The sequence below is a fragment of the Podarcis liolepis genome, assembly GCF_965112155.1.
Source record: "Podarcis liolepis genome assembly, chromosome: 11".
Lineage (NCBI taxonomy): Eukaryota > Metazoa > Chordata > Lepidosauria > Squamata > Lacertidae > Podarcis > Podarcis liolepis.
The window spans coordinates 1234294-1255989 of NC_139565.1; the positions used below are offsets into that span (position 1 = coordinate 1234294).

The 21696-nt window shown below is 48.9% G+C and overlaps 1 protein-coding gene and 1 long non-coding RNA gene across 2 annotated transcripts in view; both read right to left on the minus strand.

Moving 5' to 3' along the window:
* The window catches only part of KLF9 (KLF transcription factor 9), a 30324-nt gene extending 28287 nt beyond the window's left edge, over positions 1-2037 (minus strand). Inside the window, exon 1 of the mRNA XM_083465044.1 lies at positions 921-2037. Within this exon, the coding sequence (XP_083321170.1) occupies positions 921-1449 (529 nt within the window). The 5' untranslated portion in view covers positions 1450-2037. The remainder of the gene's footprint in view (positions 1-920) is intronic.
* Positions 2038-4195: 2158 nt separating this feature from the next.
* The window catches only part of LOC310688512, a 54611-nt gene continuing 37110 nt past the window's right edge, over positions 4196-21696 (minus strand). Inside the window, exon 3 of the long non-coding RNA XR_014516991.1 lies at positions 4196-6283. This is a non-coding gene — a long non-coding RNA (uncharacterized lncRNA). The remainder of the gene's footprint in view (positions 6284-21696) is intronic.

Sequence of the window (21696 nt, forward strand, 5' to 3'; positions counted from 1 at the left end):
ACTGAAAGTCATTTCAAAAGATAGATAGGAAAGTTTCCAAAGACAGAGACTTCACACTCTTATGCCTTTCTCTGCCCAGTCAATCATACATGAAAATGCAGTGAACATCAGGATCAGCCATGCGTCTTTTCACAAGAGTTCAGAAAGGACATCATCAATCCACAACAACTGCCAAAACCAGGCCACGCCCAGCGAGTTCTATGGAACCAAGATGTGCCATGGAGGCCCACGCAAATGCAGCTCTAGAAAATATGCTATTTGAGGAAACAGCTGAGGAGGAATGAAGTTAGCTTGCCTTTCTCTACTTTACTTCCCTGAAATATAATTCTAGGCAACACAATACAAGATCTGCAGGCAGACCCCCGGCCAGATGCCCTGGCAAGAAGCAAAGAGTCATCATGAAATCAGAGGCACCCCTTGGAAGCTCTGGCCGTGCATGCCTCTCTGTCTCCTCTCCCAGCCCTGGCATTCCTTCCATCCTCAAATAAGCATTTTTGGACTAAACAGCTCCTCTGCTGGCCTGAGCTTCTCAGTGTAAGCACACCTAAGCGAGAGGGGAGGGGGAAACCCGAGGCTCCGGAGCCGACAAGCCCGTGAAAACACCCTTTGCTCTCTCTCCCTCCCTCCCACCCACCCGCCGCCTTGACGTGCCGTTTGCATCGACACCCTGTACCCAAGCGAAGCCAGGCTGCTCTCTCGAGCGCCGCGAAGGCGGAAACGGGCCGGGAAGCCCCGGAGAGCGAAAATCACCGCCGCATCTTTAAGAGGGTTCAAACGAGGACAACCGACATCTTTTTTTTAAAGGCAAAGCAGCAGCAGCAGCCGCGGCGGCGAGAAGAGAGCCCTGCTCGCCTTTATGTAACGGCAGCGTTTCTGTAAACAGCTCCAGCCCCGACCCCCCCCGACCCCCCCCCGCTCACCTGTGTGCACTCGGTAGTGGGCTTTCAGGTGGGACGACTTGCCGTAGACCTTGCCACACCCGCTGTAGGGGCACTTGTGTCTCTTTTCGGCGGCCAGCTTCCCCTTGGCGGGCGCCGCGCCGCGCAGCAGCGAGAGCGGGTGGGACCCGCCGCCCGCCTCCTGCCCCTCGGCGGGGCTGTGCGCGGGGCTGGAGCCGGACTCGGTGGTCACGTCGCTGTCGGACCCCGCGTCCTCGTCGGGGCTCTCCACGCTGTCGCTGCAGACGGAGGGGGTGGGCAGGGGCCGGTACTTGTTCAGGTCCAACAAGCTTTTGGCAATGGTCACCAAAGTGCAATAATCCTTCCAGGCGTCCCGGGGGTCGCTCATCTCCTTGGTCACGGCGGCGGCGGCGGCGGCCTCGTCCTCCTCTTCCTCGGGCATCTTCAGCAGCTCCGCGTCCCGGGTCACGTCGGGCTGGGCCGCGGAGCGGTTGGAGATGGACACCAGGCACTGGGCAGCCACGAAGTCCATGTACGCCACCGCGGACATCCTGCGGGCGCCGATGGGCCACGCTTCCCGCGGGGAGAGGCGGAGGGGCGAGGGCGAGCGAGGCGAGGGGCACTGGGGGGCTGGGATCTCCGGGCGCTGCCTTCAGGCTGCGGATCGCGGGGGGAGGCGCTCACGCCGAAGGATCCACTTCCGCGCCTCGACGTTTACATAACCACCACCATCCGCGACCGCCGCCCCCGGAGAAAGAGGGAGAAGCGCCGCCAGCCCCACCTTTTGACCCGGCCGCCCTCGCGCCCGCCGGCGCCGGCCAACTCCGGGAGGGAGCGCGGGCTGGGATGCGATCCTGGCGGCGGCGGCGGCGGCGGCGGAGGCTGCTCCTCCTCGCCAGAACAGTGTCACAAGTGGCGATTTCAAGTAATTCAAGTAGCACCGAGGGGTGTTTCCCCGCTCGCTCTCTCGCTCGCTCTCTCTCGCGCCTCCTCCTCCCGGCCCGTCAGGCGGCGCCCGGCGGGACCCTCAGCCGCAGCCCGCGCTGCCCGCCGCTCCGCGCTGCTCCGGCCGCGTCTCGCTCGGCGCCCGCTTCGCCCAAGCCCATCCCGCTCTGGCAGCAGCAGCAGCAGCGCCTCCGCCCCGCCCGCAGCTCCCGGGCGGCCGCCAGAGCGAGCCCACTCTGTTTACCTTCTCGCGCTGCCACTCAGAAGGCCTTTTGGCGGGGGAGGCGGGACCGCCAGCCCGCGCCGCGGCCAATCCCCGCTCCCGCTCGCCAAGCCGCGTGCTGCTCCGGAGGCGCGCACACCCCGCTTAAAAGGGCGACGCGCCCGCTCTCGCCCGCGCCGGCGTGGGGGGCGGGGCGGGGCTCTCCCTCCCCCCGGCGCCGCGCGGCGCCCCGTTTCCCTCCCGGGGCGGCTCTCCCCCGGCCTGCCCCGCGCCCTGCGCAGGAGCTCCGAAGTTGGCACTGTCGGCGGAGATGGGGTTAACGGGCCGCCCGAAGTCCTTCTAGTCCCAGCAACCAGCGGGCCAATCGAAAGTGATGGGGTTGATGTCACTCGCCGTGGCTCCGCCAATCCAAAATACAAGCCGAGCAGTTCTCACTTGTAAACTAGAGAGGAGGGAGCAAAAGGCAAACTTCAGAGAGTAGCTTTGGCGGGGAGTGGGAGGGGGGGGAGATTATGTAAGCACGAGCAAAGCCTGTTCCTGGCGTTCCCACAGATGGTGTGTGGAATGAGTATTTTATTAGATTACGTGGTAGGCCTTCAAGTCTCTGGTTAAAAACAAAACCTACCTTACTCCCAAGGTATTTGCTCAGGGCATCCTTGTGGAAATAGGCGCTCCCTGCCTTCATGACGTCACTGCACAAAACCACTTCGAAAATGATGCAACAGGTAGGGAAAGAACCAATTCATGCCTAGTGGACAATTAATATTTCTTCTTTACATAGGTCTACCCACAGTCATTGCCTGGGCAAGAGACCTCACGGAACTGTGGGAGTAGGCCACACAATTGCACAGGAATACACTGCCAAAGCCAACAACATCTTCTGTGAGGACATCCATAAAATCTTCCCAAGGTGAAGGCTCTGCCTCCAAGGCGATGGCATTCATGAATGAAACAATGTAGCACCACTGATATATGTGCCATGAGAACCATTTTAAGACCTTCCCCATGCTTTATTATTGATTTTCTTCCCTTTCTTCCATCATGGAACTCTAGGTATGTTGCATGTGGTTTGTAGGCAGTCTCCCATTAAGGTGATGATCACAACCAGACCTGCTTAGCTTCTGCAAGTTTACCATTCAGGGAACCCACCTAGGTGCACTCTTGTGTCATTGGCTGTGCATAAAGGGTTGTGAAATAATGGTGGTGATAAAATGTGTGTGTCATACACAGCAACAAGAAGTCCTTTTTTCTTGAATGGACAAGTCTTCTAGATACAGATAAGTAGCATGTGCCCAAAGTTGCAAAAGTAACTTAAACGTAGTGGATGAAAATGTTGATCAAATTAAGTTGTGGGATTTCTGGTAACAAATGGCCTAAAGTCATTCATCTGAAGATGGGATGAATTGAGGTGGCCACATTTCCTCCTGGAATCCATTTATAAAACTGTCAACAGCAACAAGGGATATATGATGGAATCAGAATTGGCTTAAAAAGTCATCTAGTCCAAGTTCTACTCAGTGCAGAATTGGCAATGCAGGAGCGGAATCAGTGGCATGTGGCCTTTTAGCCTCTTCTTAAACATCTCCAGTGAGATAAGAGCCTACCACCTCCTGAGGCAGTCTGTTCTCCTGTCAAACAGCTGTGGCCATTAGAGGTTTCTCTTATGCTTAACTAAAATCTGCTTCCTTTTAACTTTCACTCATTGGTTCTAGTCCTGCCTGCTGGAGCAAGAGAGAACATGTCTGATCCATCTACTCCATAAAGGTCCTTCAGATATTTGAAAGCCACTACCATGTCGCCTCTTAATATTCTCTTTTCCAGGCTAAACATATACAGCTCTTTCAATCATTCTTTAAAGGACTTGGTTTCCAAAATCCCTCACCAACCTGATCATCCTCTTTGTTCACACTCCATTTCTTCATCTCCTTCTTAATGTGGTGTCCAGAACTAGACAGAGTACTTTAGACATGGTCTGAACTGTGCAGATCCTATTACAACCCCGTGATTTGGGCGCTATGTTTCTGTTACTGTAGCATCACATCACACTGCTGGCTCTTGTTCAGCCTGTGATCTTCTAAGACACTTACATTTTTTTCGCTAGTACTGCTGCCAAGCCAGGTCTCCCCCATCTTTTCTTTTCTTTTTTTTTGTACCATTGATTCTTTGTACCTAAATGCAAACCTTTGCATTTATCGCTGTTAAATTTTGTCTTGTTGTATTGACAATTCCTAGACAGAGATCCTTAGCTCTATTATGGAACTAAAGTTCCCAGAGTTCCAGACAATCATGTCAAAACATTTTAAAATGAGTAATTTGATTATGTAATGCATCCAGTTGTTCATTATAATAACCATTGTCCCAGTAACATTTCCAAACTGGCTAGTGAACCAGGTAGATTTTCTAGCCCAATGAGCGGATTCACTCTGCTGACTGCCGCCAATTAAATATAGTGAACCTACCTCACGGTACACCAATTACATACATTTCTACAATTTACCTTAGTCATTCAGAGTCTTAGGCAGAAGCTGAACAAACAAACAAGAAGAGTTTTGTTTACAGAGAGAAGTTTGTGAAACAAAGTTGGGCCAGGCAATTCGTTCTTTCCAGTAAAAGGTAACTTATCACTTAAACTAAATACAAGGATGTCACAGGCTTAAACACAGTAGTATGTGCACATCTTTTCTTAAACTTCAGTTGCTAAAAATCAGTTGTTACACTTCAGGTAGATGCTCAGGTTTCCAGAATAGGTGGTAAAATGCTTAACTCAGTTTCTTGTTCCTTTACTTAGTTATGAGAGGTGTTCGTTAAATACTTTTGATGCTGCACAGCTTCCTTCACAGATTAGCAATTTGGTTCACGAGTGAGGGCCACTTTTCCTCGGTTCCCCTCTCTCTTAACAATCTCACTCTTGAGGTATTCCAGTTAGTATAACAGACCCAGGGGGTCCCCACAGCCCTTGTTATTGGCTTGAGGGTCGTCTTTTCCCAGGAGATCTCTGGCCTCCTGACTGGAAGGAGACCCAAGAATAAGAGCGTCTTCCCACAGTTTCTTCCTCTCCTGCCTCAGACTCAACCCTCTAGTTTAAATCCTTTTTTACTTTCCCAAGACCCTCAACTGGGTCTTCCTATCTAAGCTGAGAGGCTATTTTCTTTGGCTTTAGATGTTCCCCTCAGAATGGATGTTCCACTCAAAACAGAGCCAGTTCTCCCTCAGACAAACCTCTCCTGATCCCTATCTCTCAACCTGAGCCCTATGTCTCATCTAAATCAAGCCCTATCTAAGTCTGTCCCTCAGAAATGGCTTCTTTTATTTTCCCTCCGAAAGTGCTGGCTCCGCCTCCCTCTGACTGGCTGTCTTGGGAGCAAATCAGAGAGAGGCTCCAGCCCTCTGGTGGAATTCTGAGGGACTGCATCTCCAGATGCTGGTCTGGCTTTGCTGTCACAGGTGCTTATTAGCTAATCAGTTAACTAATGGACAGGTGCTCCCGTTGTGGCAAAGTCTCTTGTGTAGACACTGAGCACAACCAACAGCTTTTGCTTGAGATGAAGTTCAAGTCATGAAAGGACTTTGAGATGGCTGCTTGCGTCCCTGACCAGAATGAAGAAAACAAACCATAAGCTGCCTCTGGTGGAGGGACAAAAAAGAGGACTATAGTGACCTTAGGGTAAAGGAGTGACAAACAGATCAGCCTTCAGGTCAGAGTGCCATTCTTGAATAAAGGCAGGGACACTGTGAGAGTAAATGGGAGGGAAGGGAAAAGAACATTCTTTATTCTTATAATAAGCAAGTTCCAGATAAATGTGAACCAAGAGAGAGTTAACAGCTTCCCCCTTCATTCATTTAGATGTACAGAGCAATCTATACCTGAGGTTAGTGCAGATGCATTTCCTGTTTTATGTATCTTCCCAGCAACTTTTACCGATGGGGTGGTGGAGCCTGAAAGACAATGGACTTGCCCCATGAATTCACAGGCCCATCTCCCAGTGCCTCTCGGACAGTTTGACTTCTTCTTAGTCTTTCAGCAAAATATGTTGGGGTTCAGAGAGATAAGAAGGCAGTGTGATGTAACACAAACATTCATTTTCTTCCTGCTTCCTTTACCATGCACAAAGGATAGAAGAAACTCCTGGACTTTTCAATTCTTGCATCTGTGGTGCTAGGAGCAAAACCTCCTGACTTTTCCATCCCCGTACGCTCTTCTATAGGCTTCAAGAATCTGTAGTTTCAGGAAACCAAGCAAGCAAGCAAGCAAGCAAACAATAAATACTAGTTACAAAGAAACTCTGTCCAGATCTCATTGGCCACACAAAATGAAGAGGAAGAAGAAGGAAAGAAGAAAGATATAAGGGAAGACAATCAAAGATAAAAGATATAAGGGAATGTATTCGGGTATATATAAAATAAAAAGGTTTACAGGATTTCTTCAGTGCTGAAAGAAATCCATTCAACCAGTTCTCAGTGGCCAGTATGCTAGGCATCAGGAGGAGGAAGTAAAAGTAAAGAAAAATGTAAATAAAAGTTAGTTACAGACTCCTAAATTGAATAGGAAAAGGATTCATTATTCAGTAGCAAAAGAGTAACAAAGAAGTAAAGATATATTTCTAAACAGAGAGCATAAGTTGAGCCAATTATTTTAAAAAAAACAGAAGGGCTGAAATGAGACATGGATAAACTAACATGTCAAGAATTAGAAAAATCCAAATGACATAAAATTAAAGAATGAACTAAAGAATATGTGGGTGAGATCCAATGTTGCACCTGCGTACGTAGCAGGTCCTCTCCTCCTCCTTCCCCTCTGCTCTTTAGTGTCCCCCCCCCAACTCTCCAGAGCATATGACCTGGAGGGGGGACTGAAGAGGGAAGGAGAGAAAGGGGAAGTCCTGTTGTGCAAGCAGAATGCCATAATTGAATATCATCCAATGGAGAATTGGTTAATGTAAAATTATCTAGGATGAGTGTTGCTTGCCCTATTGCTCAAGACTGTTAAGCCCACTTTCAAGATAAGTTCCAAAGAAGAGTGACTGTGAGAGTATTGTCTTACTTAGGAGATTAAGACATAATATATCCAACAGTTTGGAACTGAAACTAATGTATAAATATTAAATATTGTATATCAAAGTATTACAGTGCAAGTCTATGCATGGCTACTCGTAACTCCCATTGGATTCAGTGGGACTAACGTCTAGGTAAATGGCATTGGATTGCAGCCTTTATGACACCTTATAATAGTAGGATGTACTAAACTGAATCCTGAGAACTTTTCAGAAGTGGTATGATCCTTATCTATTCAGACTGAAAAGTTTGAAAAATTAAATGAACTGTTATTGTATATGGTTCTCCTGGTTGATTTTGCTTTCATTACTTATTCAACAACAGCTGAATCATAAAATAAATGCAGAATATCTAAAATGTGTTTTTATTTTCTGACAACAGGCTTTTGAATATTGGATAAAATTGATGTTGGACTGAAATTTCCTTTCATAGTGGATGGTGAAATTTTAATAATCTGATATATTTATGTTCTGAAATTTTACACAGTTTTAACACTGATATTTCAGCAATGCTAAAGAATATGTAAAAACCACATTATCACAAGGGGCTTCTATGGTGTTCTGAGTGTGTGCAAGGTCTTTCAGTCTGAACCTTCAGGGACAGTTCAAGATGCTTATTGGTGAAGAGGCATCAAGTTCTTGGTGGGCAGATACGACTACTCCGGCTAGATTTAGCCAGCGACAAGGAAAAGTGTTAAAAAAATTCTAAGTATCAAGAGCTTTGCTACTTTTGGGCCTAGGGTTTTTTTCCCCCTTGCTTGACCTTTAAATCATTTAGCTATAACTGCATGTATACTTTGCACTGTATTTATTATTAATCAGAAAAAGACAGCTTTCTGTTTCAACTGCTTTCTAGGATCCATTGGCTTTAGTGTGATGGAAGGTAGTCTAGGTTTCAGAGCATTCAAAATAGGTCAGAGGAATCTGAGTTCAGAATGCATCCAATGGTGTTTAAATAGCAATGTAGTAAGTGCCTTAGTAATACAGACAGCTCATAGTTTCAGCTAAGAAAATCACATTAAAAATATATATTACAGAACATGTTCCAGCTAACAAAGTTACACCCTGTAGGAAAGAGCACAATTTTAAAAGAAAAGCTGTCATAATAAACTTGGACCTTGCTCTGGTAGTTTCTACTCTGACTAAAGGATATTTCCATATTTCACTTCATCAACTCAACATGGGGAGTTTCTAGGCTGATTGTGTGGCCTTTGGAAAGAGCTGGTCTCCATCAGGCGACGTACACATGGCATCTTATTCTAGAATCAATGGATACTGAGTGCTTGCTTTTTTGTTTGTGGTCCTCATGGAGTCTAGAACTATTGCATATTTTTGTGCTTTGTTGTTTAGTTGATTAGTCATGTCCAACTCCTCGTGAACCTGTGGACCAGAGCACGCCAAGCAGTGCTGTCTTCCAATGCCTCCCGGAGTTTCATCAAATTCATGTTGGTCGCTTCTATAACACTGTCCAACCATCTCGTCTTCTGTCATTCCCTTCTCCTTGGGCCCCCAATCTTACCCAACATCAGAGCTTTTCTTTCCAGAGAGTCTTCTCTTCTCATGAGGTGGCCAAAGTATTGGAGCCTCAGCTTCAGAATCTTTCCTTCCAGTGAGCACTCAGGGCTGATTTCCTTCAGAATGGAGAGGTTTGATCTTCTTGCAGTCCATGGGACTCTCCAGAGTCTCCTCCAGCACCACAATTCAAAAGCATCAATTTTCCGGCGGTCAGCCTTCTTTGTGGTACAGCTCTCACTTCCATACATCACTACTGGGAAAACCATAGCTTTCAGTATATAGATCTTTTTCGACAAGGCTTTTTGAGATGCTATCTAGGTTTATCATCGCTTTTCTCCCAAGAAGCAGGCGTTTTTAAATTTTGTGACTGCTGTCACCATCTGCCGTGATCACGGAGCCAAAGAAGGTAAAATCTGTCACTACTTCCATTTCTTCTCCTTCTGTTTGCCAGGAGGTGATGGGCCCAGTGGCCATGATCTTCGTTTTTTTGATGTTGAGCTTCAGACTATATTTTGCGCTCTCCTCTTTCACCCTCATTAAGAGGTTCTTTAATTCCTCACTTTCTGCCATCAAGGTTGTGTCATCTGCATATCTGAGGTTGTTGATATTTCTTCCAGCAATCTTAATTCCGGTTTGGGATTCATCCAGTCCAGCCTTTCGCATGATGTATTCTGCATATAAGTTGAATAAGCAGGGAGACAATATACAGCCTTGCCGTACTCCTTTCCCAATTTTGAACCAATCAGTTGTTCCATACCCAGCTAACTGTTGCTTCTTGTCTTATATAGAGATTTATCAGGAGACAGATGAGGTGATCAGGCACTCCCATTTCTTTAAGAACTTGCCATAGTTTGTTGTGGTTCATGCAGTCAAAGGCTTTTGCATAGTCAATGAAGCAGAAGTACAGTGGTACCTCTGGTTGCAAATGGGGTTCGTTCCGGAGCCCCGTTCGCAACATGAGCAGAATGCAACCCGCATCTGTGCGTGCGCAGGTCACGATTTGCCACTTCTGCGCATGCGCGTGACATCATTTTGCTCGTCTGCGCATGCACGAGCGGCGAAACCCGGAAGTAACCATTTCCGGTACCTCTGGGTCGCCGTGGGACATATCCTGAAAGAACGTAACATGAAGCGGACATAACAAGAGGTATGACTGTAAATGTTTTTCTGGAACTCTCTGGCTTTCTCCATAATCCAGCGCATGTTTGCAATTTGGTCTCTGGTTCCTCTGCCCCTTCTAAATCCAGCTTGCACTTCTGGGAGTTCTCGGTCCACATACTGCTTTAGCCTGCCTTGTAGAATTCTGAGCATAACCTTGCTAGCGTGTGAAATGAACACAATTGTGCGGTAGCTGGAGCATTCTTTGGCACTGCCCTTTTTGGGATTGGGATGTAGACTGATCATCTCCAATCCTTTGGCCACTGCTGATTTTTTCCATATTTGCTGGCATATTGAGTGTAGCTACAATTTGTGTTACAAATGAGTTAATGTGGATGCAGCCTGAGAGAGCCTGAGGATTTAATAGGGGCAGTTGAATTTTCTGAAGTGATCATTCACAGCTATCAGTACAGAGCTCCATTTCTTACACTACTGATATGTGAAAGGAGGTATTGCAATGTAACAGACAAAACCCCAATACAATTTTAGGTTTAGAGCAGCGTTCTTTCCACACACAAGACCTGAGGTAAATGTGCAGGGCTGGCTCAAGACATTTTGGCACCTGAGGCCATCCACAAAATGGCCCCCCCTCCCCACCTGAGCAGGGGTGAGAGTGAAGATCTACTATATGAACACTCTTGTGTTACCCTCCCACATACAAGTCCAAGGCCATCCTCTTCTCACATGGTAGGGCACCCAGCTGTCTGTCCACATATTAGTAAACATGTAACTGACAACCTAAAATAAATGTAAGTATATAAGAAATAGAATAGTACTAGTACTAGGATGCTGAAAGAGAACTAAAACAAAATAAAGTGAAACAAGGTGCCCTGGTGTTTGGTAGGTAAAATAGTGAGGTTTATGTCTCAGATGCTATTTCACATTGAAATATTAGCTCAATCTTACAGTATCCTCATTATTCTCCTTTTAGAGTTGGGAATGTGAAGCCAAAGGCCAAGGCCAGTGACAAAGAGAGAGCGTTTGGCCATATTCAGCTATCAGTGTTTGCCCAACACTCAATGGCACCCTGGGCAAGAACCATCCTTTGGGCACCCTCCTCTAATTTCATATACCTTATTTTAATTACTCATACACCCCCCATTTAATGAGTTCTGTGATTTGCAGACATGATTTAAGGGAATAAATTTGCATGCTAGGATCATGCCATGTAAACTATTTATACCTGAAGTGATTAACCTTTAGCCCTACGGATTTTGTTGGACTCCAACTCCCATCCTACCTGACCTTTGGCCATGCTAGCTGTGGCTGATGGAAGTTGGAGCCCTGCAGGTGGGATGGGGAGGGACAGATTCCCCAGGACTGGCCTGAGCCCTTTGTTTCTGCTTTTGAGTGGATAGTTGACTAGATAGCCTGTAGAGAGCAGACACGGTGCTCTCCAGAGGTTGATGTCCCACCCAGAGGTCCCATCAGCTTCAGCCAGCATGCCCAATAGTCAGGGATCATGCGAGTTATGGTCCAACAACATGTGGAGGGCAGCGCCTTGACTTTGTTTGATAGAGGATAGCAGGTGTCCCTGCAGAGCCCTTGCTCAACACAGCAGGTGGTTCCTGGGGTCACCTGCCCCTACATTTGGCCTTGTCACCAGTATTATCCACTGAGTGGTGCTTATTCTAAAACCCCCTTTGACATATTCAACTTTGACGTGTTTACTAGCACAGGAGGACCTGCAGGAAACACATGAAGAATCTAGCAGCTTTCCCCTATCTGAAGGTCCTAGGAAGGGGTATGAATAAAAAGTGGGTGAGGCCTTGGACATAATTATGGGAAGAACATTCCAAGGCGTTGGGTGGGTGGGCAAGAACCGAAGAATGTGAGATGAAGAGACAAAGAGGGAATTGATCCTGTTGTCTGTCTTGAGTGAGGCGAGGCATTATGAAGGGGTGCAAGGCTCTTCGGAACTGCCCGAGTACAACTGCTTCTGCTAATGACACATTTTAGGAAATGTACTCTGTGCAGGAAATCTGCAGCAAGCGGAGGCGGGGAGGGGCGGCGAAGGGGTGGGAGGGCTGAAACGGTGCTCTCTGCCTTACAGGAAGAACAAGTCTCCACATCGAGGGATGGGAGCAAGTATTCGGCTGCTTGCACGTACAGTATAGGGAACGGGCTACGTGTACCACGTTTCTTACAACACGGAGTTGTTGAGGTCCCCGAAGCGTCCCCGAGCCCCTCCACACAACTTTGTTTGCCGAAGTTCAGCAGCCTTCGCCTCTTTAATGCAGAGCGAATGGCGGTGGGGCCTCACCAAGCGACTGCACTGCAGGCTGCAGATGTACGTGCACCGAAGCCACGCGCTGCTCAGGCAAAAGTACAGACATCGCCCTTTTAAGGATGTTCTGCAGGAGCAGAAGGGAGGGGGAGGAGGAGGAGGAGGAGAGTTCATCTGAGGACACAGTCCCAGTTCTCAGAAATCCCTTCGCTGCTGGAACATCGAGCTCCCTTTACTGCAGTTGAACAAACTGCCCTAGATTGGGGGCTGGTAAGCCCGCCCCCAGCTCGTGCAGGAAGCGCAGGGAGCCCGGACCCACGTGAGCCGCACTGAAATTAGCACCTCCACCCCAGAGACAGGCAGGCAGGCAGGCAGGCAGGGGTGGGGTGGAGGGGGGGAGCAAAGGGGGGGGGCGCTGCGTGACTTCTGGCCCCGGCCGTCATCAGCCTGCATGTCAGTCGGAGGAAACGCCGGATCACCGCGTCCCTTTTTTCGCCCTGGGGCGCCGGGGAAGCTGCTGCCAGACCTTCTTTGCGACCCCCCGCGGGGCTCCCTGTACTTTTTATTTTTAATGGCAAATGCAAGATCTGACAGCCTGGCACGTTTGCTCGGCATAAATGAAGCATTGCAATCAGGTGCCTCCCACACCCTCTCCGCCCCCCCCCCATATAACAGCTCCCAGGGAGGGCGAATGCGTGGAGAGCGGATGGTTCGCTTGCGAGGAAGAGGAGGCCGCTCCCCCCTCGCTTTCTCACGCGCGCAGCCACCTACTTGCGGGGGGGGGAGGGGGCTTCAGGATACGCCGCCCACGCGGGCTTAAGAGAGAGAGAGAAATAAATAAACCCGGGCGGGCTGGTACATATTTATAAATAGCACGATTAGACCTAGCAGTACACGCTGGGGGGCACCACAGGGCCCTCCTCTTAAGAAAAAGGCCGCCCCCCCCCCCTGTAGCACGCATGTACGCAAATGACACATTGGCCGTGATGGGGGCTGTTTTTGCTGCTGCTCCTGCCTGCAGCTTTTCCCTGTGAGTCAGAGGGATGCGCTTCCTGGGGCTGGATTTTCGAACACTTTGTTCCATCCTCCCCCCCGCCCCCCCCCCGCGCATCAGAGACGCTGCCTCGCTTCAGTCACCAGATCCCCACGCTGGTCCCCCGCAGCCCCCGCTGGAGTGACCTGACACGTGCTCCACGGGCACGACCCCCTTGCCGCCCCCCCCCGAAGAAGCAGCCCCCGAACCACCCAGAGAGAGCAGCGCGGGTCCCGCGGCCAAGCGGCGAGGAATGGGGCACACGCCCCCCGCCCGCCTCTCTCGGCGCCTCGTCTTCCCTCCCTCCTCCCTCCCCGGCCCCGCCCCCGCCCCGCCCCCGGCGCGTCTCCGCCCCGCTTCACCTCGAATAACCCTCTGTTCCCTCCTTGGCCAGCCCCGCCCCTCGCCTCGCAGACTCCGCCGCGCGCGAGGCCCCCGCCCCTCCCTCTGCGCAGGCGCCCCCGCAGTCCCGCGCGCGCGCGCGAGGAGGGAGGGAGGGAGGGAGCAGGGGGGCTCCGAGGCCGGGCTCTGCCGCGCGCCTCCCGCCTCCTTCCCGGGCGGGGGCGGGGGGGGTCCCTTGCCTCTCCGCAGGGACGGCGGAGGAATGGCGCCCCCCCCGCCCGCCCTGGAAGGGAGATTCCTCCTCCTCCTCCTCCAGCCCAAGAGCCCTTCTCGCGGCCAGGCTGCAAAGAGACGCCGGGCCCGAGACGCCCTTCCAGGCGGCGCTGCGGAGCCTCCGAGGAGGAGGAGGAGGAGGAGGCGGCTTGGGGCTGTTTACCTCCTCCAGGACGGGCGGGAGTTGAGATCTGGGCCGAGGCAGAGGAATGGGGGGGGGGGCGGGGAAGGGAAGGGTGTGGGCTCCATTCGGGCGGCCTAAGCACACATGCAGGCGGGCGGGGGGTGGAGTGAGTGTTGTTTCTCAGCCAGACGTTTTTGGGGGCGGGGGGCGGGGAGAACGATCAAAAGGGATAGCACTTCTCCAAACAGAAGAATATTGCAAAACCTTTCTTGAAAAACGGGATGTAAAAACCTTCCAACACCTCCTTAATTACAGTCCCTAAATGCTCTCCTCCTAAATGAGGAGATAATGCAACATTTTCAGAATTTGCTCCTTTCAGCCCGTCGCCAGGAGAAGATAGTGCCATCTGTGAGAACAGGCTAGCACATGCACATCTCATATGGATTTGACAAACCTATAAAATAGCCACAAGGACATCCACAGAGTAACCTAGATGGAGTAATGGGGAAAAGTGGTCCTCTTACCTATTTGAAGCTTGAACTACAGGATGGAGATAATGGGAAGGCATGAGCTTCACACAGGACTGTTTGCAGCCCAGTTTCTTATGCAGCCTGACTGGTTTCATAGGTCTCCAATTTTGCTTCTACCTCTTGAAAATTTGACATGACAGTTCCTCAAACAATATGCCCAACTTCTGACTAAGTGTCAATAGTGCATTTCTGTGTTTTCTACAGGCCTCCCTTTAGGAGATTATAGCTAGGGAGGTCATTGCTAAAAAGCTCTACAGCTGCACATTTCTACATCTCAAGAGTCATGTGTTAACAAGTGTGCAGGGCATATCTGCACTGACAGCAGAGCAGGGCTGCACTTTTAGCCTTGCCCCACCACCAGGTCTTCCTGCAATGACTGGATGGGATAGTGGTCTGCAGAGAAGTTCCAGCACATGGACACCTGCTCATGTAGGAGACCACACGCCTGAGGTTGGGCAGGTGTCCTGATTGTGTGGAGCTCCCAGGCATGAGCAAGTGCTCCCTCACTGGAATGTCTCTGCAGACAACCATATGCAGCATGTGGTTGCACAAAGAAGACTCAGTGGCCAAGGTGGTGCTAAAAGCTCATTGGATGATCTTGGGTACGTCATTATTTCTTATTGTAATTTATTCAGGTGGTTGTGAGGAGGAAATGGAATAACCCTGTGTATGGCACCTTGACCAGTAGTGATGTATGGAAGTGAGAGCTGGACCATAAAGAAGGTTGATCGCCGAAGAATGGATGCTTTTGAATTATGGTGCTGGAGGAGACTCTTGAGAGTCCCATGGACTGCAAGATCAAACCTTTCCATTCTGAAGGAAATCAGCCCTGAGTGCTCACTGGAAGGACAGATCCTGAAGCTGAGGCTCCAAGACTTTGGCCACCACATGAGAAGAGAAGATTCCCTGGAAAAGACCCTGATGTTGGGAAAGATGGAGGGCACAAGGAGAAGGGGACGGCAGAGGATGAGATGGTTGGACAGTGTTCTCGAAGCTACCAGCATGAGTTTGACCAAACTGCGGGAGGGAGTGGAGGACAGAAGTGCCTGGCGCGCTCTGGTCCACGGGGTCACGAAGAGTCAGACACGACTAAACGACTAAACAACAACATGGCACCTTGAACTCCGCTGAGGGAAGAAGGAATACAATGGTGAAAAGGAAGATAATCAGTAAGCAACAGTATCCTATCCTAACTCTAGAATCCATTATTCAGACATGATCACGAACACAATGCCATTGCATCTCCCATGCCACACCTCATATTTGCCTTAGAAGAGTTTGGATTTGATATCCCGCCTTTCACTCCCCTTCAGGAGTCTCAAAGCGGCTAACATTCTCCTTTCCCTTCCTCCCCCACAACAAACACTCTGTGAGGTGAGTGGGGCTGAGAGACTTCAGAGAAGTGTGACTGGCCCAAGGTCACCCAGCAGCTGCAGGTGGAGGAGCGGAGACGCAAACCCAGTTCCCCAGATTACGAGACTACCGCTCTTAACCACTACACCACACTGGCTCTTACTTGGGATCTTGCAGAGTTTAGATGCTTTAATTCAGTTGCATGGCTGCTACTGTGGTGCAAGGTGGAAGCGAGTGCAAGACCACTTGCAGTGCAATTCTAGGCATGCCTGCTTGGTGGGGAACCTTTTAAAGCCTGAGGGGCACATTCCCTTCCGGAGTACTGCATGTCAGCAATGGGGGCGGTCAAAGGCAAAGTGGGAGGAGCAATTGGGGTGACTCTTACCTGTTTTTAGTAGGTGACATTCCATCTGCAAAAAATATGTATACACACACACTTCTTACCAGCCTCTAGTCAAGCAAGTAAGAGACATTCCACTGGGGCAAAAGCCCTCCAGGAAGCTGCCAAGCAGAGTCAGTGAAAGGTGCTGGGCGTGGGGAAGAGTCATGAGGGCTTGAGGATCACCTTTTGCCCTAGGGCTGAAGTTTACCACCCCAGATGTATAGGACTGCAGCCTGAGCTGGTATGCTATTCAGCTCACCCACTTTCACATTAGATAGGTTTTAAGAGCAGAGGACCATATGTCCCACTTCAGGTGAACCTAGCTTGACTGAGCAATGAGATGTGAAGGATCACTCTTCCCTTCACAGCTGTCAGTTGGTTTAAGATCCTGGTTTATGCTAACCATAGATTCCCAATTTTGACAAATGGGGAAACACTGTTTAATCAGAGACTTCCTGGTTTATTCCTAGTTCATGTAAAGGGCCTACCTGTAAAGTTCATGTAAAGGCCTGCGAAATCAAGAGATGAACTGTGACACCAACAGTTACCAGGGAGATATACTCTTTACAAGGAGCTGCAAATGACACACCTGGATTTTATACGGTACTACTGGCTTATCAACTCTGTTGCGTCTTATCCTTTTAAAATATTTTTATTAATTAGCTCTTCTAACTGAGTGCTGGCGCAAAATCCTGTTTTTGTGCAAATCACCTGTAAATGAAATGTGTGGTCTATTACTCAGTCAACAGTGAAATGGCAGAGCTTAATCTATTCTCGTCTGCTTATTTGGATTCTGGAACCTCATTGCAGTCTAGCAGTCTTAATTAGGTCAGCATTGCATGCCTTTTATTTGACTCCCCTCCCCCCACCAACCTTACCCCAAAACACTTCACAAATGCAGCTCCATTTCTACGTTGTATTGCGATGAGGATACCTTTACTGTTTATAAACTGAAGCAAATATCATAAATAATTGTCAGGAAGTGAACTCAATTTACTGTTCTCACCATCTGAGGAAGGTCACCTTAAGGTGTGCAGTCTCTTCCAGACAGTCTTGGAGAAAAGTGATCATTTAGATCCATTTTAATCCAGTTATGGAATGGAAACAGGATTGGTTGGTGCCCTAGTGGATGGTTTGGGCTGGGGAGAGAGAGAGGGACCTTTTTGGCTCTCCTGGACCTCTCGGGAGCCTGCATATGGCACACAACTCCTTGTTCCAGCTCCGTGTTTTCCTTTGCTTGGCATATCCCATGGCAAAGATGATGAGTACCATCTGTGATCGGAATCTAAGACTTATCCTAACAACAACAACAATTTTATTATTTATACCCCGCGCATCTGGCACATTTATTCCCCAGCCACTTTGTGCAGCTCCCAGAAGAATAGTAAAAACAGGATAAAACAATAAATTTAAAAAAAAACTTCCCTAAGCAGGGCTGCCTTCAGATGTCTTCTAAAAGTCAGATGGTTGTTTATTTCCTTGACTTCTGATGGGAGTGTGTTCCACAGGGCAGGTGCCACTACCGAGAAGATCCTCTGCCTGGTTTCCTGCAGCTTTGCTTCTCACAGGGAGGGAACCACCAGAAGGCCCTCGGCTCTGGACCTCGGTGTCCGGGCAGAACAATGGGGGTGGAGACGCTCCTCCAGGTATACAGAGCCGAGGCTGTTGAGGGCTTTAAAGGTCAGCACCAACCCTTTGAATTGTGCTCGGAAACACACCTGTTGCTCTGCACAGGTCCATGCTTTGCAGTTCCATGTCCCACCTTTCCCTGTAAAAACTCTCTCTTTAAAGCTGAAGCGCAAGAAATGGCAATTTAGCTTTTCCACAGATTTGTGTTTGCTCCAATTATACCACTCCCACCCACTTTCTGCATGCAGAAGCTGCCAAGAGTGGCTGTTAAATTTTACTCCACCAGGCCTGAGGGCAGGAGGCTAGCTCTGGAGGCACAGGCTAGGGCACACAGCTGTGGGTCCTCCTACAGAAGGAAAGAGCCAGGGGGCTCAGCAGGAACAACCAGATAGCTGCCCCTGCTCCCCACTGCCAGCATTCGTCAACTGAAGTAGTCACCACATTCTGCCTCTGGGGGTGAGAATAGTATAGGGCATCAACTATCTTATGCACCTTGCAGTTCCAGCTGCTTTGTTGTTGAATTATGTTTAATCCAATGACTGCTGCAGCACATTGTTGCTGGCTTTTAATTCCAAAATGCTACTTGTTGAAATTCAGGATATATGTGGAAAAGTCCATCCAGTCCCTTCAGCATAAATGCAAAGAACTATTGTCCTGTGAACTTTAGACCTTCTCGGATAATCCATCACCCCAGTAATCACTTGCTCCTATACCAGTAGCTGGAAACAGAGCAGAGGCAGTGGCAAGTTTCAGAGCTTGGATATTTCAACAGTTGTATTTGTATCTGTGAGTTGATATTCCTGGCAATGACTTTGTTTCTTCACTTAGTACAAGCTGTGGTATGGAACCAGAAAAATGCCAACTGTTGATTTATCAAAAGAAGCAATATTTTAATATTAGCTCATTGAATCACCCCCTTTCAATAAAAAATCATTTTGACAGATCAAGTAACTTAGGCCCATAACTGTTCATAGCCATGGGCTGCAAAGGTGATGTACCTGCAGCAGCTATGGGTACAAAGCATGTGGGATAAGTCTGTCCTGCAATGTTACTAGTAGATTGGATTTCCATGTCACTACCGTGTACAAGGGCAATTGACAGGATCGCCCCCTCTGGTGCTGTGGAATTCATTTTGGTCCTTGGTATAATGAGGAGCTGTGATTGATGAAACAGATTGGGCAGTGGTTGGAGTGTAAGTGGTGTAAATCTCTCTCAGGAGCTGACTGAGCACATGTTCCAGCTCATAAATGGGCCTACTATGTAGCAGTGAGGGAAGAAAAGAGATCCTCCTTCATTGCCCCTATGGCATCCTTGGGAAACTGTCTGGCAGAGTTGTTTCGTGTAGTCTGGAGGTTGGTTGTTCCTGTCCAGCAAGGTGGACCTCTGGAGCACATGGTGACCAACTGTAACTGGATGACAGTTGAGGTGCTGCAAGTGTGACAGGGCCAACTGAGATGTCCAATGCAATGTCGAGCTCCGTGTTGTGGGATCAGTTTCAGTCAATGCAGCCTGATGATGTGGACAGCATACCTGCTCACTCTGGCTTATTAAAGCTAGCTGGTGTGGGGTGACTGAATGGGTCAGAGGTGTGGTAAGCAGATACTTGCATGATGGAGTGGAGTCTACTGTCTTTAAAGAGGTGGTGGTGTGTCCACTTCTAAAAAACCCACTCTAGCCCCAGTGTAATAACTATAGACTGGTCACCAACACCCCTTGCTTTGCAAAGTTGGTGGTGGCACTGAATTACGGTGGTTCCATCTGTATCTTCAGACTCGTGTCCAGAGAGTAGCGCTGGGTGAGTGTTCCTCAGCCCCCTGGCACTTTTGCTATGGGGTTCCACATCATCCTGTTTTCTCCCCAGTGCTGTTAAATATGTAAAAAGATATAGGACCCCTGGATGTTTAAGTCCAGTCCAAGGCGACTATGGGGTTGCTGCGCACAGCTCACTTTTCAGGCCGAGGAAGCCGGCGTTTGTCCACAGACAGCTTTCCAGGACATGTGGCCAGTAGAACTAAACTGCTTCTAGCACAATGGAACACCATGATGGAAGCCAGAGCGCATGGAAAGACCATTTACCTTCCCACCACAGCGGTATCTGTTTATCTACTTGCACTGGCGTGCTTTCGCACTGCTAGGTTGACAAGAGCTGGGACAGAGTAGCGGTAGCTCACCCCGTCGCACGGATTCAAACTGCCAACCTTCTGATTCGCAAGCTCAAGATGCTCAGTGGTTTAGACCACAGCACCACCCGTGTTCCTATAATGTGCATATGAAGCCAGTGGGAGTGCTCCTTTAGAGTTTTGGATCTAGATGTCATCGGTACACTGATTATACATAGCTCTTACGCTCCATGAGTCAGAAGAGGCTGTGTGAAACACATATTAAAAAGTACACATATTAAAAAGTGAAATGAGAATACCATATTTTTCGCTCTATAGGGCGCACCGGACCATAGGGCGCACCTAGATTTTAGGGGGGGGGAATAAAGAAAAGGCTTGCGGATAGCTGTCTGAAGCCCAGGGTGTGCAGCAGGAATTGGCGCTGCGCTCTTCGGGCTGCAGGCTGCTATCCACAAGCCTTCGGAGCCCGGTGGGCACTCCCACCACGCTCCGAATGCTTGCGGATAGCTTCCTGAAGCCTGGAGAGCGAGAGGGGTCGGTGCGCACCGACCCCTCTCGCTCTCCAGGCTTCAGCGAAAGCCTGCATTCGCTCCATAGGACGCACACACATTTCCCCTTCATTTTTGGAGGGGAAAAAGTGCGTCCTATAGAGCGAAAAATACGGTAAACCTTTAAAATTAATACTGTGTTCCTGTGTTCACAATTTGGATTTCAGAACAAGAAGCTAGTAGTACTGTAAAACGACTAAGAAATTTATTGTGGTATAACCTTCATGGTCTGGTCAACTTCTGTGGATTTTGGGTGCTATGAAAAGGCAGAAAATTGTGAGTTATTTTATTTATTGTTGTTGTGTTTTTCTGCCAGGGAGGGGGAGAGGTTCTTGTGGGATGTTCAGACCCAGGTGCCAAAATAACTTGGCTGGCCTTGGATCCTTTACACCACGACTTGATCAGTGGGTGGGTGGTTGCTGGATGCCATTTGGTGCTCTGCCTCAGGCAACGAAATGTCTTGGGCCAGCCCTGAATATGTGTAATGCTTTATGCAATGCCACAACAATACTTGGAATAAATCATCCTTTGCAAGCAGAATAAATTGCTTTAGTGTTGCTAGAATTTAAGAACCTGGAAAATTTGTGTGTGGGGGGGGGGGTAGTATAAATCAAATTGTCTCTGTGAAGTCACTTCTCATTTATTGAAGACGTGCAGTTTTTGCCATGTATGTTGGTTCTGAAAGCTGGCAGCCCCCTGACAAATTCCTTTAGCTTTACACCTACAAAGGAGTTGGTTCTTCATCCTGGAGAAGAGTGACTAGTAGGGTGCCACAGGGTTCTGTCTTGGGCCTGGTCTTATTCAACATCTTTATCAACAACTTGGATGATGGACTCAAGGGCATCCTGATCAAATTTGCAGATGACACCAAACTGGGAGGGGTGGCTAACACCCCAGAGGACAGGATCACACTTCAAAACGACCTTGACAGATTAGAGAACTGGGCCAAAACAAACAAGATGAATTTTAACAGGGAGAAATGTAAAGTATTGCACTTGGGCAAAAAAAATGAGAGGCACAAATACAAGATGGGGGACACCTGGCTTGAGAGCAGTCCATGTGAAAAGGATCTAGGAGTCTTGGTTGACCACAAACTTGACATGAGCCAACAGTGTGACGCGGCAGCTAAAAAAGCCAATGCAATTCTGGGCTGCATCAATAGGAGTATAGCATCTAGATCAAGGGAAGTAATAGTGCCACTGTATTCTGCTCTGGTCAGACCTCACCTGGAGTACTGTGTCCAGTTCTGGGCACCACAGTTCAAGAAGGACACGGACAAACTGGAATGTGTCCAGAGGAGGGCAACCAAAATGGTCAAAGGCCTGGAAACGATGCCTTATGAGG